The 15,575-nt window shown below is 35.2% G+C and overlaps 1 protein-coding gene across 2 annotated transcripts in view; it reads right to left on the bottom strand.

The window, feature by feature from the left end:
• Positions 1–202: 202 nt before the first annotated feature.
• ITPRID2 (ITPR interacting domain containing 2) overlaps positions 203–15,575 on the bottom strand; it is a 37,349-nt gene continuing 21,976 nt past the window's right edge. For both annotated transcript variants that reach the window (XM_077154365.1, XM_077154366.1), the window contains 8 exons: positions 12,921–14,132; positions 11,020–11,097; positions 10,812–10,939; positions 10,296–10,446; positions 9,710–9,775; positions 8,549–9,013; positions 2,226–2,347; positions 203–1,346 (listed from right to left, as the gene is read on the bottom strand). In XM_077154365.1, coding sequence (XP_077010480.1) covers positions 2,246–2,347; positions 8,549–9,013; positions 9,710–9,775; positions 10,296–10,446; positions 10,812–10,939; positions 11,020–11,097; positions 12,921–14,132 — 2,202 coding nt within the window. In that variant the 3' untranslated portion in view covers positions 203–1,346; positions 2,226–2,245. The remainder of the gene's footprint in view (positions 1,347–2,225; positions 2,348–8,548; positions 9,014–9,709; positions 9,776–10,295; positions 10,447–10,811; positions 10,940–11,019; positions 11,098–12,920; positions 14,133–15,575) is intronic.

Below are 15,575 nucleotides of genomic sequence, written 5' to 3'. Positions count from 1 at the left end.
CCAAGAAACATCAGTATGAACTCTCTCTCTCCAGGGTGGTCTGGTCTTAAATGCATTTTTTAAGGCATTATGGAAGCCTCTCCAGAAAACAAAATAAAAACCTATTTTGGATATGTGCTGAAATTCTTTTAGACCTTATTTGTTACTCAAATCAAATTTTTCATGTTGCAGTTCAAGAAAAAGAACCACTAACAACAGCATGTTAGGCAAAATAAATACTTTATTGTTTTAATATTTTTTAGAAATCAGCCTTTGTGTGATCATTCAAACATGCATAAACCTTTTAGATATTCTTTCAAAGAATACTGTTAACATCGTAACCACTTCTGATTAAAATTTCACACACAAAGAAATATAATGAGTTGAAAATTATAAATGCTAAAAGAAAAATTCCAATAACATCCGGTTGTTACTTTACACACCTATTTAACACATAGAAAACCAAATAGAAAACCATTTTCCTTTTCTGCGTAAAAACAAACAGTTTTCACTGGTCTGGAATGAATTCACACCATTTATGAATAAGGAGGACAAATTTAAATTTCTTCCATTTTGAAACCAAAAACCAGCTTATTCATTTCTACCCATTCAAGTCATAGGCCCCATTATTTTGGAAATATTCTACTATTCCGTCTAAAAGATAGAAGAAATAATATCTCCTTAAAATAAAGAAGTCTGGACAATGCAAAAAGTACATAGTGTTTAACATAAGGCACATTTCCAAAAGAAAAATACTAGGTAAGCTATAACAAAATATTTTTCCTGGGTAAAGCAATAAGGCTTACAGTGTAAAAACATTAAGTAGTTTTACGTAACATCATATAATTCTATCAAACTGCTATTAGTAACCTCCTCAAGAATTAATAGCAATTTTTACAACAGAACAGTTTTTCTTCTTGGAAGTGACACTAATTAACAGCAGTGGCGGGAAAATCATTGGTCGCTTCAAGCTCTCAAAAAATGAATCAGTTATTGCACAGTAAATACCTCATGGAGGTCAGTGTTTTAAGAAGCTAGTCTGAAGAAATATGGTATTTATAAGTAGGTTAAGTCTGGAAGTCTTCAAGTTTTAAAATTAATTCTACAGAATCATTTGGAAGATAGGGACATACAAATAAATATTAGACTTTTCAAATTGCTACAGTTTTGATAGTGTAGAAAAGAAAGTCAGCAAAGTGCCTAATTTTCTATGTGTTTTTAAAACTATGCATAGAAGAAATAAACATTGTACATCGTATACAGTAGCCCAATTCAGCAGCACGCATCTTCTGAAGCACAAACACACCTCCACCATGTATACCATTGATTAACTCCAATATCACACAGTTAATAGGGTCCAAGCCAACCTTAAAAAGGAAAGAGAAGTCACTATTAAATATCTTTTAATTGTTATTATTAAAATGTTCCTCATAAAAGGGATGAGAATTTTATACAAATAAATATATGAATATGATCCTTCCATGATCTCTACACATTTTACTGAGTATCAGTTCTTTTATGGCTGGCTTTGGGAAAAAAAAATCCTATGGGTTGCTTTATAATATAATTTAATGAAAAAATTCCTCATTTTTTACAGTGGAAATTATGTATCATAGTTTTCAAATTGTATTTTTATTTCCTATATATTATTGAATGGGGATGTGGAATCCTATTAAACTCAACTTTTCTACTAAACTGTATCACTCATTTTTATGTTCAAGTATTAGTTCTAAATATAAAATTTAATTCACTGTCTAATAGTCATTCCTTTTAATAAATGAAATATCACCTATTTCTTTACAAATCACAACATGATTAGAAATCAACATATGAGAGATGTTTACATAAAAAACAAAAAAATTTACAAAGAATTTGAGATTAATTCTTAAAATTTTGTTCCATAAAATGTATACCTGAAATGCCAATATAACCAATGCTATTAAAGGTAAGATTCAGGCTTGAAGATCCAGGCTTGAAGATCCAATCCAGCAATTATCAATACAGTAAAATTTCAGTAAAATAACACAATATATAAATAATCCCTTGGAGGTTAGTGTTATAGGACTTGACATGCTTACATTTCTTATGGTAAAATATGAGATTTTTACATTGTAGGATAAGAGATTACATACATTTGAAAATCAAAATTATATACAGGAAAAGATATATCTTCTAAGAAAACAAACTATTAAAAACTAAGTACTAATTTTACCTTTAGCTGAACAAAGAAATTCAGAAACACTTACCTGTAAATTCCATTTAACGACTATTTGTCTTGCTTAGAACCGGATGCTTTACTTGAAGATACTGCTGCCAAAAGTCCACTCACAATTTCCCGTCTGATTTCCCCAACAATAGACTCTTTAATCTGGAATGGAAAAATAAGAATTTTATAATATCACTGCAATCAATTTTTTATGTTTTCAGAAAAACATAAATAGCATTTAATTACTATAATTAGCTAAACTGCAGAGCAAACAACAAACTTCATGGGAGCCTTCATAACTGGCTGAGAGGTGAGGTAGAATTGCTTCCATCTACCCTCAAACCCAGATCAGATAACTTAGATAACTACATTATAAAATACCATAATTCTTAGATTGAGTACATTATAAAATATTTTTTAGATTTAAAACTTCTAGTAAATACAATGATTTATTTCATGACACAACACAACACAGAAGGACTAATGATACGTTCACTCTTACATGTTTTTTATTAATATCTACCTTTGTAAGGTAATCAGGAGAGTCCAATGTTCTCCATGCTAGAAAAACCCACTAGCAGCAAAAGAACACACAGGTATACTGCTGTATAGCAAAGAATCTAAAGAAGGTATAATAATTGTTTTAACCTAACATACACATTTTAAATAGAAAGGAGAAATCATCAAGTTATTTTAAAACGTGTAGATTATCCTCTAAACTACTATGAACTCTAAAGAAATAAGGTTTTCCTTAGTATGTGTCATCCATCTGAAACGTCTGTTGTAGATAAGGATATACATCTCATTTTATTGATGATGAAAAGGCAAAGCGACCTAGGAGCAATGACGAGGCTATGAAGAATTTCTTCCCCAGGTGCCCAAACATCACACTTGCCTATCACTCCTTTTTCTCTCTAATGATACAGCATCACCTCCAAATAGCCCTTTGTGATGGTTTTAAATGTGTATTTCCGGAAATGAACTGATAATGCCTTCCAAATTAGCACTTGGGACACTTTCAACCAGCTTCTAAAAATTCTACATTTCCACAGTTTCCTGTCAGCCTGATAAATTTTCTAAAATGTTGCTAAGCACATCCTGAACTCATCTCAACTGAAGTCTTTCCAAAAATGTTCTGTATTAATCTGTCATGCAAGGCTGGCACACAACAGATTTATGCATAGTTGCTCACAGAAACAAAACGCTTCTTAGCTATCAATCATCTGTATTGGAAACTATTAAATTAATATAAGCTTATTCTTTACCTTCTAACAGTATGTCTCAACTTTAAGCAGCATCAAAAGTTTCTGGAGCCTAAAGCACTTCAGACTCTTTTTTTTTTTCACTTTGGCAGTACCAGAAATCGAACCCAAGTCTCGGGTATGGCAGGCGAGAATTCTACCTTGCGGAGCCACCGTGGCCGCCCACGGATGCAGAATCTTTGAGCCACGGTGTAGAAGAGGAAACACAATGTGTTGAATGAGAACCACTGAAAACTATATTTACAACAGGCAAGGAGTAGTGTAGTCTTTCCAGTCCTGCTGCCAATGCAATGTGGCAATTTTATTACAACTCATCATTTTTCATCATTCAAAAAACAAACCAACCAAAAAGTACTCTTCCCAAACCAAAAATGTGCCAACATTTTTTGAGAGTACAGGAACTGTTGGTGCAAAGCATAAAAGAGTCTATCATCAAGAATGTTATAATCTAGATGATTGCAAAAATGAATATTTTCTCATAAAAAATGAGAGGAAAAGTTAATTCATTAATGACATAAGAACAGAATAATTTTGCAAAAAAAAGAGATAAGTACAGAGTAGAAGCATTGAAAACAGAAAATTCTCAGAGAAGGGCAGACTTTAAATTGTAGGTCACGAAGAATTAAGGACAATTTCAGATAATAGTGAGGACAGAAACTTTAGCAAAAACACCTCAGATGTGAAGGAGGCAGAAAAGAGCTTAGCTGACTTTCCTGCTAGGGAATGAAGGAAATTATAACAGGAAGGGTGAGGCCAAAATGCAGTGTCATACTGTGAACACTTCAGAGAGGGTACCAGTTCTCATTTATCTATAGTCCTGCCACGAAGGGAGTGGAGAAAGAGAGAGAGAGAAAGAAAGAGAGAAAGAGAAAGAGAAAAAGGATTAGACACAAAAAAGAACTGAAAGAAAAACAAAGGACTACAGGCTAGCACTGAAAATGACAAAATGCTTTTAATAATTTATTGAAAGGATACATATATATGGACAAATAAATTAGTTGTAACGTTCCTCATGCTACAGAGAGGCTGGAAGGATTAAGACTGAGAAAACTCTCCTGGGATGCATGGTAAATTAGCTTTTATGACCCAATTTCCAAAAAGTGGTGTAGGCTGAAGACAGATTACTTGAGGTTAAGAAAGGATGCTTATTGGCAGTACAGACTGAAAGCAAGTCTGAAGTTTAGGGCAACACATCCATTTAATATACATTTATTGAGTGCTTACTGAGTGCCAGCCATTGTATCAGGTGATCTCTAAAAGAAATTACATAAGAACACAAGCAAATCACGTATTTACGAAAGCGCATCTTTAAAGCATGTCAGATGTATACACAAAGACACTGAAAGGCTTGAACCAAACCTAGGACTTCTATAAACAGGAAGAACTCTGAAAACAAAGCAATCTATGTTTATTCTTTGACATTTAATTCTATTACATTTGTTTTTAAGGACGTACGTTCTTTCACTGTATTAAATGATTTGCATATATATACACACATTATATATAAATATAAAAACATAAATATGTTTAACAGAATTTAAACAAAAAATAGAATTTCAATAACTGTAAATAGTTATGGGCCACTAATCACATACATCACAGACCACCTGGGCAAGGTCTAAGACTGTACTTTTTCTCACTACAACATACACATCTGCACCGAGAAGAGGTATCTTTAATCTGACAAAAGTCTAGTCACTGAATCAGTACATTAAACATTTGTCTAAAAGGACTGTTTTCCCAATGATCTCCTTCAAAAGGGAAATGCTACTGTATTCCTACATTATAAACAATGCAAGCACTCATTTTAAAAACCTTGCCTGTAGTGGAACGGTGGAAACAAAGGCCTGACAGACAGCACTGCTTTCATGCTCCCATGAATGCAATAAGAAAACTTCCCTTAAAGTGTCTGCCAAACATGCTTAATCCTCACCTGCAAGACTGTTCAATCCAGGATTAAATCTCACCTTTCTGAATGATGGCTTTGTTAATGGGGAGAGGGGCCCAGAATCTACTGGAACGACAGAACCTAACTTAATTTTCTTGATAACTGATACACCAAGCTTAAAACAAACAAAAACAATAAAAATTGGAATTTAGTACCATGTGTACTTGAAATGAATGGAATGAAGACTACGCTGAATTTTAAATATTTGATCAATAGAAGTTCAACAGAAAACCATTGTAATTGAGCTAGAAAGATATTAACACATTTTTAAAAATGAATAATTGGCATTGTACTAATTTATCTATTAACATATACTTTTAAAGCACCACAAAATAGTTTGTTCTTTTAAGTACAAAAATATTTTGCTTATGTCTTATTTGAGCTATTTATTTTGCTTGGTAAGCCCTTCTTTGTAGAAAGCAAGAGTAAACATTAAGCCCAAACTACCTTTTCCAAACTATGCCAAATTCTAAATTAGGGAGTTTCTACATTAACGAATTCTGAAAAACTTTTCAAACATTTGCCTTACGTATCAGTTTAAATGTCTTCAAATAACAAAATCTTTCATATTTAATGGGAGGTGCTTATATATGAACACACTATTCTGTAGGAGCAAGACAGCAAAACAGGAACAACCAACTTTTCTATATGTATGTTCTTTCAATTAAAAAAAATGAGTGTTTTGGTCTACAGTGAATACTTTAGACATAGAAAATTTCTTACAGTACATATCAGTCCATTAACAATTTTAAAATCAAGCATGTAATAAGGAAGTATTTGCATCAAATGAGCAACACAAAGTTGAGATTTTAAGGAAAACTTTCTAATCAAAGCAAGCTTAGGTAAAAAACCACAACAGAAACATATTTCAGCAAAACAAAAAAGTTTGCCTAAAACCTATCACGTCAGTTAGCAAATGTAGTGTGGAGAAAAACAGTTATTAATTTCACTTGGAAACTGATCTTCTGCTATGAAACACATAAACAGGAATGGATTACGACTGACAGTCATACTGGAGGAGGGTGGGTACGAAGCTCGTTCAACACTTAAGTTGGCTAAACATTAACCAGCCACAATTATAGCACTAATAAATTTATAGAATGAAGATCTTTTAAACATTTTTCAGTTGGGAAATTCTTGCCATGAAATACAATTAGATACATGTAGTCTCTTCTGCTATAACGTTTGTTTTGAATATGTGGATCTGTCTCAACATGCTTGAAATATTAAGAAACAACTTGAACACAATGGAAATCCCAAGTTTACTTATGCACGATTTCATACATAAGAAACACTAGGTGAATACAGAAAAAGCACTCAGCTGAATTCAGGAATACAGTAGACAAAATGCATACACCTTAAACATACACCAGCTACCTCAGTTCACTGCCTATTATGATCCAGACTCAACCATATCTGTTGTTAAAACTTCCCATTTGATTTTGTATAACCCTGTTCCCATTACTTCATAACTCACAAACATCAATCCTTCAACAAGCAAACTTCAGGTCTTTTTCAAAGTAAACTGCCATATTTATTGCAATATTTATGTATTTCTTAACCATGTAACACGAAAAACCATGCTACTGCTTTTTTTTATTAGGTTCCTATCTCTCTTTTTTTAATACGTCTCTGCCAAAGTTTTTTCAGTTTCTACTGTACCATTTTGCACAGTGTGGTGATTTTTAGCAAAGAATATGTCACATTACGGCAGAACCAACTGTAGTTATTTTTACTGCACTTCTCAAGCTACTATCATGTGACTATAAATGATGGCATCTAATACCCATGAACTAATTTCTGCACCTAGAAAATCAAAGGCCCTCTTCTGAGGGAAGATTCTGGTTTGCTGTCACCATTCTCAATATAACCACAAGAAATTTGTTCTATGTTACTTACAAAATAATTCTAAGAATACATTAGGTTCCCATTGCTAAATTTATTAAAAATAAACAGTTCAAAAATAGTGAGCCAATGACCCAATTTCTCTGGCTCATCTTGACTTTTCCCATTTCTAAATTCTTAGTTAACACATATAATATATACTTTTCTGGCAATTTTTCAGTTGTTTCCTGAGTTATTCTTGTTTACCTTCCTACTATATGCTTTGTCTTATATGCATTTTTCCTTTTATCCTTCACAGAACAGATACACATTAGACACTTAAAATGTGATTTTTTTTAATGATCCTTTGTTAACTTATAGAAAGAATGATCCTTTATCATTGTGGGTTTCAGTAACTCAATTGGAAATAGTATGGATAATTTTAGTTCTTCCTTAAGTTCCTTTTAGGAAGTCTTAAGGCAAGAAATTAAAACAGAAAAAAGAATTTAGCATGTATAATTTTTATCCTGTGCCCTCTCTCCCAGATTCTGTACCCAAAGAGATAACATTATTTGAGAAGAAAAGGAAAAATCATAAGGCATAAAAGCGTGACTAGAGAGGTCTCCCTTTTTAAATGATATATACTTATGTTGCTTATTACCTAAACCTCGTGCCTAAAACAGTTATTTTACTAATTTTTCTGAATTACCACTTGACCTCTGCCTATTTTTCTTCCTAATTTTTGTAATTCCTTTGATAACCTAGAACTAATGCTTCAGGTTCTCATACTGCTGCTATCTATCATCAGGGTAAAGTTTTCTTTCCATTCTGTACTTCTACCTTTGGACAATACATATAATGTCCACATTTCTCTAACCACCAAACAGATCAAATTCTTATTACTTACTAAAATCTCACCACCATTGTCTCAGGTCAACTAAACTATAGAATGAAAGAACTTTAATCTGGAAAAAGATCTAAATTACTATCTTCCTTGTGGAAACTGAGGTCTGAAGAATTTGTCACATTTATCCATCGTGAACCCTATAAAAACCTTTTTCTAAAAAAAAAAAAAACAAAAAAGCTTTTTTAACCAGCATGAATATAAAGAATCACAATTATTTCATACTAGAGTACAAAACTTATAAAAATGTATTCCTATTAGAAACATCTTAATAGACACCAACCAGATCAATGGGAAAATTAATTTAAAAGCTCTCTGAAAATTACTGAATACTGAATCAAAGAAATATCTCATTAATAATTAATGTTCAAGTAAAACCTCTCTAACACATATCTGCAAATAAATTAATTAAATATTTTACTCACCTCCCGTATGACTTGTTGCAACTCATCTTGCTCTACATTTTTCTGGATTTCCTCAGTAGCTGGCATTAATGGGATTTTTCCATGCCCTTCTTCTACTTCAGATTCATTTTCTACAGCCTCTGAGGTTTTTTCAGCAGCTCCGACTTCCTCAGAACTTTCCAGATCTGGAGGTGTCTGCACAGACCCTATTCTAGAAGGGGCAGTCGGTGTGAGGGCCACGGAGGCTCGGAATACTTTCTTGCTTTGTACTAACGGGGCTTTGGGTTTGCCCACTGAGTCACCAGAAGATACTCCAGTTCTTCTATTAGCACGAGAAGGACCAGAGCATACAGACGATGACTCTGATGTTGCTTGGGAGAAAACAGATTCTGAGCTTTCTCCAGGAGGAATTTCAAACCCTATTTCTCCAAGTGCCAGGCCCAATTCAGACTTCAGGTACGACTGTTCCCTCATCAGTTCAGTGACCTGGATACCAGAAAAAATGTTATTGTTCTCCCTTGAAATTAAGATTGGTAGTTGAAAAGAAACTTAAAATCCTAGCTGTGATTATCATCAAATATCACATAACTTGTAAAGACCTAATTCTAATTTGTTAATCTAGTAACCATTTAATTTAATTTGCAAAAACAGCAGGAAAAATTTAAACTCTCAGAGATTAGATTAAGTATTAAAATGTTTAACTAGAATGTAAAGTCAGATGCAATTTTACTTGTTACCACAATAGTATCCAAATTACTTTTAATGAAGAATAGTGAAAAAAAAATAGTTATTCATACTGTGCCCCCAAATCCATCAAATTTGTTTAAAATATAGTAAATAAATACTAGACTTTTGTTTAAAAAGCAGAAATCCTAGGGATCCAACCACCCCTAAAGGATTTAGCATCAAATTGCTAAAGCACATTTCCCCTGAAGTACGGTTACTATTTATGGTGCTTTATCTCCTTTAGGAAATAAAGTTAAATCACCATTACAATTAAGTTGGTCTTCTAGTGGCCTAAAATGACAAAGGACTTTCAGAAGTGCCAAACTACTTTCCAATCAATTTAACTAACGTCTTAAAATTCCGTTTTTTTAAAATATACATTTCCTCTATACTAGGAAAATTGTTTACGAAATGTTATATCATTCCCTTCCTAGTGATAAAAAAGGAGAGTCTTACTGGTTCCATAACATTCAATGGAGAAGGGCATGACAAGTTATCAGCGCTTCTGCTGCCACACATTCCCTGAAAAAAATACAATACATATATATATATATACAGACACACACACACACACACATATATATATTTTTTAAAACTACAAGTGTTTTATAATAAAATTAATTGGCTAAATATTGCCCTGAAGGAAGTTATCCTTAACTGTCATGGAATCCTACAAAACATGTTGTTGTGATTGAAGGATTGATACCAAAAGCTGTGTTCTGAGTCTCTGCTGTCACCACACACATTTCTCAGAATGGTGGATCAAAACCAATTTATGGAAAAATATGTTCATACTTGATACAGAATATTCTTATTCTACAACATACGTATATACACACATATATATATATATGCCACTGCTATTCTAGTCCGTGTATGTGTATGTACAGGTGTGTTCATCATTCCACTTACTTTTTTACTCCATTTATTTTTAACAAAATCAAATTTGTTGCCCAAGTAACAAAGAGAAAAGTTCATTATGACTCTTATAAATAAAGCTTTAGTGAAACCCAACTTTATGACACAACCCCAGGTACCACACCACAAGTGCCGAGGGGCGGAAAGGAGAAGGCGCCCGCGCGGCGCCCAGCTGCTCTCCCAGGCCCAGCAGGTGCTCTTCCAGTTGCAGTTCCAGGTCCTGAAGCTCCATTCGGACGGAATTTCTCAAACTCTGGAGCTGATCAACTTCGTATCTGTCAGTACAATGATACACACCAAGTTTGAAAGAAGCTTTTTGGAGATTTCTATTCAACTCTCTTGCCAGCTAATACAAACTAAGAACACTAGCAACTGCAGTAGCTGTAGCCACCAGGACAACTGCTCTTTCTACCTCTCTCACAGACACCTCAAACACTGAAAAACTGTTAACTACCATCCTCCTTAATATAGTAAAGGTAGAGAAGTTTACTTTGTAACAAAATATGCCTAATTTTATTTACACTGGTTCACAAAACAAATACAGGGTACACTGCCATAGAAATAACACCTAGTTAAATAATTTTCTTTAAGATGGCCATGCTTCTCAGAAAGAAAAACGTTTTGAATTAAGATAAAGTACCTTTCCTCCTCTGTCATATGATGATAAACCATGGTTTGCTGACGTAGCATTGCCAACTCTAAATCCATCATCTGAGTTCTAAACAAGTTCAGGCTCCGCCTCATTACTTGGAGCTCCTGAAAAGTATTCTAAAATGCAATATAGTAAAAGTTATACTTCTCAATCATGCAGATTATATTGCAACACAAAGACTTAAACAAATACTTACTTCATAAAGAGGTAGAACAGATGGTTTCTGAGTACTGTATGGAAGAGCAGCAAAATCAGGGCCTCTCATCATAGGATACTTCAAAAAAGCATAAATACGAATTAGAAGTCAGTGTTAAAGTGCCTATCTCCAAATAATCTATGTTAAAAAGGCAGTATTTTGTACCGCATATTTTCTTCACTGGGAAAAAAAGAATCTTTCTATTTCAAGCAGGAAACAAAGAAATCAGTTCTCAATCTGTCTATCTCTTAATTGTTCCAGATATAAGTCAATGTATTTAAGAGGAGGAAGAGGTAAAGGAGCATATATAATTATGTCCACACCTTACAGGACTTCCTTCTTGCTTTGAGAGACTAGAAAAAAACAAAATCTAAATTCAAATCTGTAGAAGCAACAGTTTGGTCTAAGAAAAGAAAAAGAGAAATCAACAAACTATTATCATTTGGGGGAGGAGGTAAGTACTATGACAGAAACAGACAAAAGTTTGGATTGAGTCAGAGAGGTTTTCCCCAACAGTGGTGTCACCTGAGTTGAGCCTTAATAGTAAATAGGGCTTGGTCAGGCAAAGAAAGGTGAAGAAAGGCATTCCAGGTAAAGAAAGTGGCATATGCAAAAAACAAAACAAAAAAAAAAAAAACAGGTATCTTAAGAATGCGCAAGTATTTAGAGACCTGCATGGGCTATTATGGCCAGAGAACGCGCGTAAGGAACGAGACTGTAGAGACAGGCAGAGGCCAGGTAATGAAGAGTGCAGGGAGTGACAGCAGGGAGCGTTGCTAGCTGAGGGGCTGACAGCACATTCTAGAGAAGACCACATCTACAGCAGGACACGCTGGCCTTGAAGGAAAGGTACACCATGAAGGTGCAGGTGGACAGGGCTCTGGGAATCCCCAGCTTCACATAATTATGGCTGAAAGGTTAAATATCTACTTTTTTTTTCAGACTAAACTACATTTTGTAAAGAATAAAGAGAAAAACCTACATTCTCCTTAGATCACAAATCATTATAAGACATCTCCCACAAGGATAAAACCTACATTTAAAAGAGGGTATATTTTACTATATCTTGAAAATTTACACCTTTGATTTTCACTTTCAAAGTGGCTTATAAGGGATCCATTGTATACATCCTAGCCTCCTCTTCCCTAACTGAGAACTTCAATCATTACATCATACTGCCATTTTCTTCATTTCCTCAATTATCTAAATATAAATAAGCTCAAAAAGAGAAGTAGAACGAAAACTTGAAATGTGAAATGAAAATCTAAGATAATGTATTTATTGTCAAGGTTTTTTTGAAAATTATTTCCAATCTACTAACTAAATCTGAAAGTGGCGACTTTTAAGAGTGACATGACATACAGGCCATTTTTATTCAAATTCACACTTTACCTGATTGGTTTTTTTCTGTTCTGGACTAAGTTCCTTGTCCCGAGACCAGCGTCAGGAGTCAGCAGTGAAGGGGAAAGCTTAGTACCAGGAGAACGTGATGCCACAGAAGTCAAGGGAGAGAAAACTTAGAAAAGGAAGAGTTGGTGAACACTGTCAAATGGCAGAGAAAAGGAGAGAAAGTACTTTGAGAGAGAAGACTTTTTAATAGGGAAGACTCCTGACAACATTACTAGACTAAAAGGAAGACAACGCAGGAGAGACTGAAGAAGGGAAGAGACTTAATAAGCAAAATCTCTCCTATAGGAAAGGTAGGGAGATTACAACCAGGGAAATTCACCTTGTTCAGGATTAGTTACAGTTTTTCTCTTAAACCAGGAGGGAGAGGACGGAAGATGCATGTGTAAGAAATGAAGTTAAGTTGAATATGCCTGACGGCTCCTAGCTTCTCAGTGAATTAAGTCACATCAATACAAAACAGAGTATTATTAAATATATACTTTTTCTCATACCTGTGAAAGATTCTTTAGGGAGTTTCTAATATCGTGCAACACTCTTCGCAACTGCATTTCAATGGCCGAAGGAGGGTTCAAAGAGCTCACTCGATAAGGGATGGCAGCATGTCGATATGAGTAAGGACACCCAAAAGGGGACGCAAAGGCACTACAAGTGGCACCTGATATGTTGGGGACACTGTGAGTGCTCAGAGTTCTCACGTGCTCACATAGGGGCCTCTCCTGCCACTCAGAGTGAAGAGAGTGAAGGGAGCAGGTGGACTGAGACACAGGTGCTGGAGCATCAGGCAAACAGGGAGGAGTCCTTTGATGATGGTACTCCTCCAGCCGGTGCACCTCACCCTGAGAGGCTTCTTCTTTCTTCACAGATGATGGAGGGATGAAAATAGTGGATTTCACTAAGGACTGGCCATCAGGCCCAATCAACTCTTTTTCTAACTCCTGTTTCTCCTCAGGTGTGTATTTATAGGTGAAGGAAGGTGGACTACATCTGGTCTCTTTTCCTGGAGACAACCGAACATTGACAGAGGACACAACCCTAACTGGACTCAATAAGGTCGTTGGTAAAGACTGAGACCTTCTTAGAGGATAGCCAGCTTTCGCAAGTAAATACCTCTGTTTTAATAGATCTTTTGATTTTATCAGGCTACGCCCTACTCTTTGACTAGACAGACTGCAAGCCTTCATTTGAGCTCTTTGCAAAGCTGTACTAACTCTTTCCACAGAAGAGGGAGGCACAGTTGTATCTTCAGAGGTCTTTTCATTGCATTTAGCTTCAATAGAAGCCAATGATTTAAGAATATGGTGTGTGGTATACTGGGCAAATTCACATTCACTGCTTTTATCCATATCACTTTCAGCACTTGCTTCCCTCAGTAGCTCCACTGTCTGTGCTGGAGATATATCCCCTTCAGTTTCAGTAATCTCAGTAACATGATGCCCTTGACTAGAGGTGAACTGTTTATTTCCTTTATTCTCAATTGTCTCACATCTGGGGAAGTTCTGGCTATCTGACTTTCTTTTGTCAGCAACCATGGCTGTCTTTTCTCTTTCCTTCTGAAGAGGCTTAAGAGACTCCTCCTCTGATTCATTAAAATAAGGCTGGTCCGGCGCTGTTGGTGTGACAAGGTCTTCACCGAATGAGGTGACCGTGGTCTCACTGTCACAACTATCGGCACTACTCCCCATGGCTTGCAAAGACTCCTGAACCTGAGAAAGGAAAACAGACAGGAAGATGAAGAATAAACTAATAAATATCACTATCAAATTATCAAATTGATATACTTTTATATTTTTATGGTCAAAGTTGTGGCTCTGATGTTGCTCAAAATTGCTGTTATTTCCCCTGATCAGCAACCTCCCCACTTTCTCACAAAGATTATTTCAAACCTTCACTATTGTCATCAAATTCCCTTTCCAACACCCATCTCTTCTTTTTCCACATGACACTGACTCACAGAGAAAATGGAAATGAACAGGGGAAAGTTTCTTAATGCCCTTCCCCAATACCTTCCAACTTTCCCATACTTGCTAATCTCTCCAACATGTGCTTCTGCTAAATCCTCTCTGGGACCAGGGTATTTCTTCACAGTTTATTCCAGATTTTTATGGATCAAAATCTCCTCTTATAGTCCCTTTTCCTTACTGAGCAACTTTCCTAACTCATTCCCCTATCAAGAACATAAAAACACATATAACTCTTAAGCTATTATAAATAGTGTATATTCATAGCTTCCTTGTCTTCCCATCAATTTTCTCTCTAATTTACTGCAATCATGATTTTGCCTCATTCACTACCTTGGAACTGTTCTCACCAATGTCAATCTTTTAACAAGCAAATTCTTATTTTTCACTCTGGTGGTCATAGCTTTCCTTTTGACAGCTTCTCCTCCACTGTCTAATTTTTCTGCCCATCTGACTAGTTCTGAATCTCTTTAGTCATGTCTCTTTTGCTGTTTACCCCTTAAATGTTATGTTCCGAAAATATATCTTGCTAGAGACTGATTTATGCACTCCCAAAGGCATGTTCAGACCCCAACCCCTTGTCCTTATCCTACCATCTTCCACTTTAGAAACTTTTATTGCAAGTGTAAAGGACCACAATCATTTGATGTAATTTGAGCTTCCATGGCTGGTTTAAAACTTATTTGGGATTCACAGTCCCTAATTTCCTTCCATGTTCTCCCTTTTGTAATGGGAATGTTCATCTAAGACCATCCCACCATTGTACACTAGAAAACAGATAACCATGTTTTCTAGGTTTCACAGGTCCATCGGAGGAATTCTGCCCCAGGAAGGATCACACCCACAAGTTCTGATTTTGATCAGAATTTGTACTTAGCATTATTCTAAAATGGCATCAAGTTTTTTCAGATATTGTAATGGAAAGAATGCATTTTGCATGTGGGAAAAAAATGTGTTTTTTGGGGGGGGGCCCAGAAGGCAGACTTTTGGGGACTGAATCATGCCCCCCAACAAAAGTCATGTTCAGGTCCCAACTCCTGTGGGTGTGAATTCATATGTAAATAGGACCATTGGAGATGTTTTAAGTTAAGAAGTAGTCAAACTGAAGGAGGGTAGGCCTTAATCCATATGATTAAAGTCTTTATAAGCAAAGGCCAGAAGCTGGAAGCCAATGGAATACAAAAGATA

This window comes from Tamandua tetradactyla, chromosome 3, assembly GCF_023851605.1.
Source record: "Tamandua tetradactyla isolate mTamTet1 chromosome 3, mTamTet1.pri, whole genome shotgun sequence".
Taxonomy (NCBI): Eukaryota; Metazoa; Chordata; class Mammalia; order Pilosa; family Myrmecophagidae; genus Tamandua; species Tamandua tetradactyla.
The sequence above is the reverse complement of the archived record's forward strand: the minus strand, read 5'-3'. Positions and strand labels throughout refer to the sequence as shown.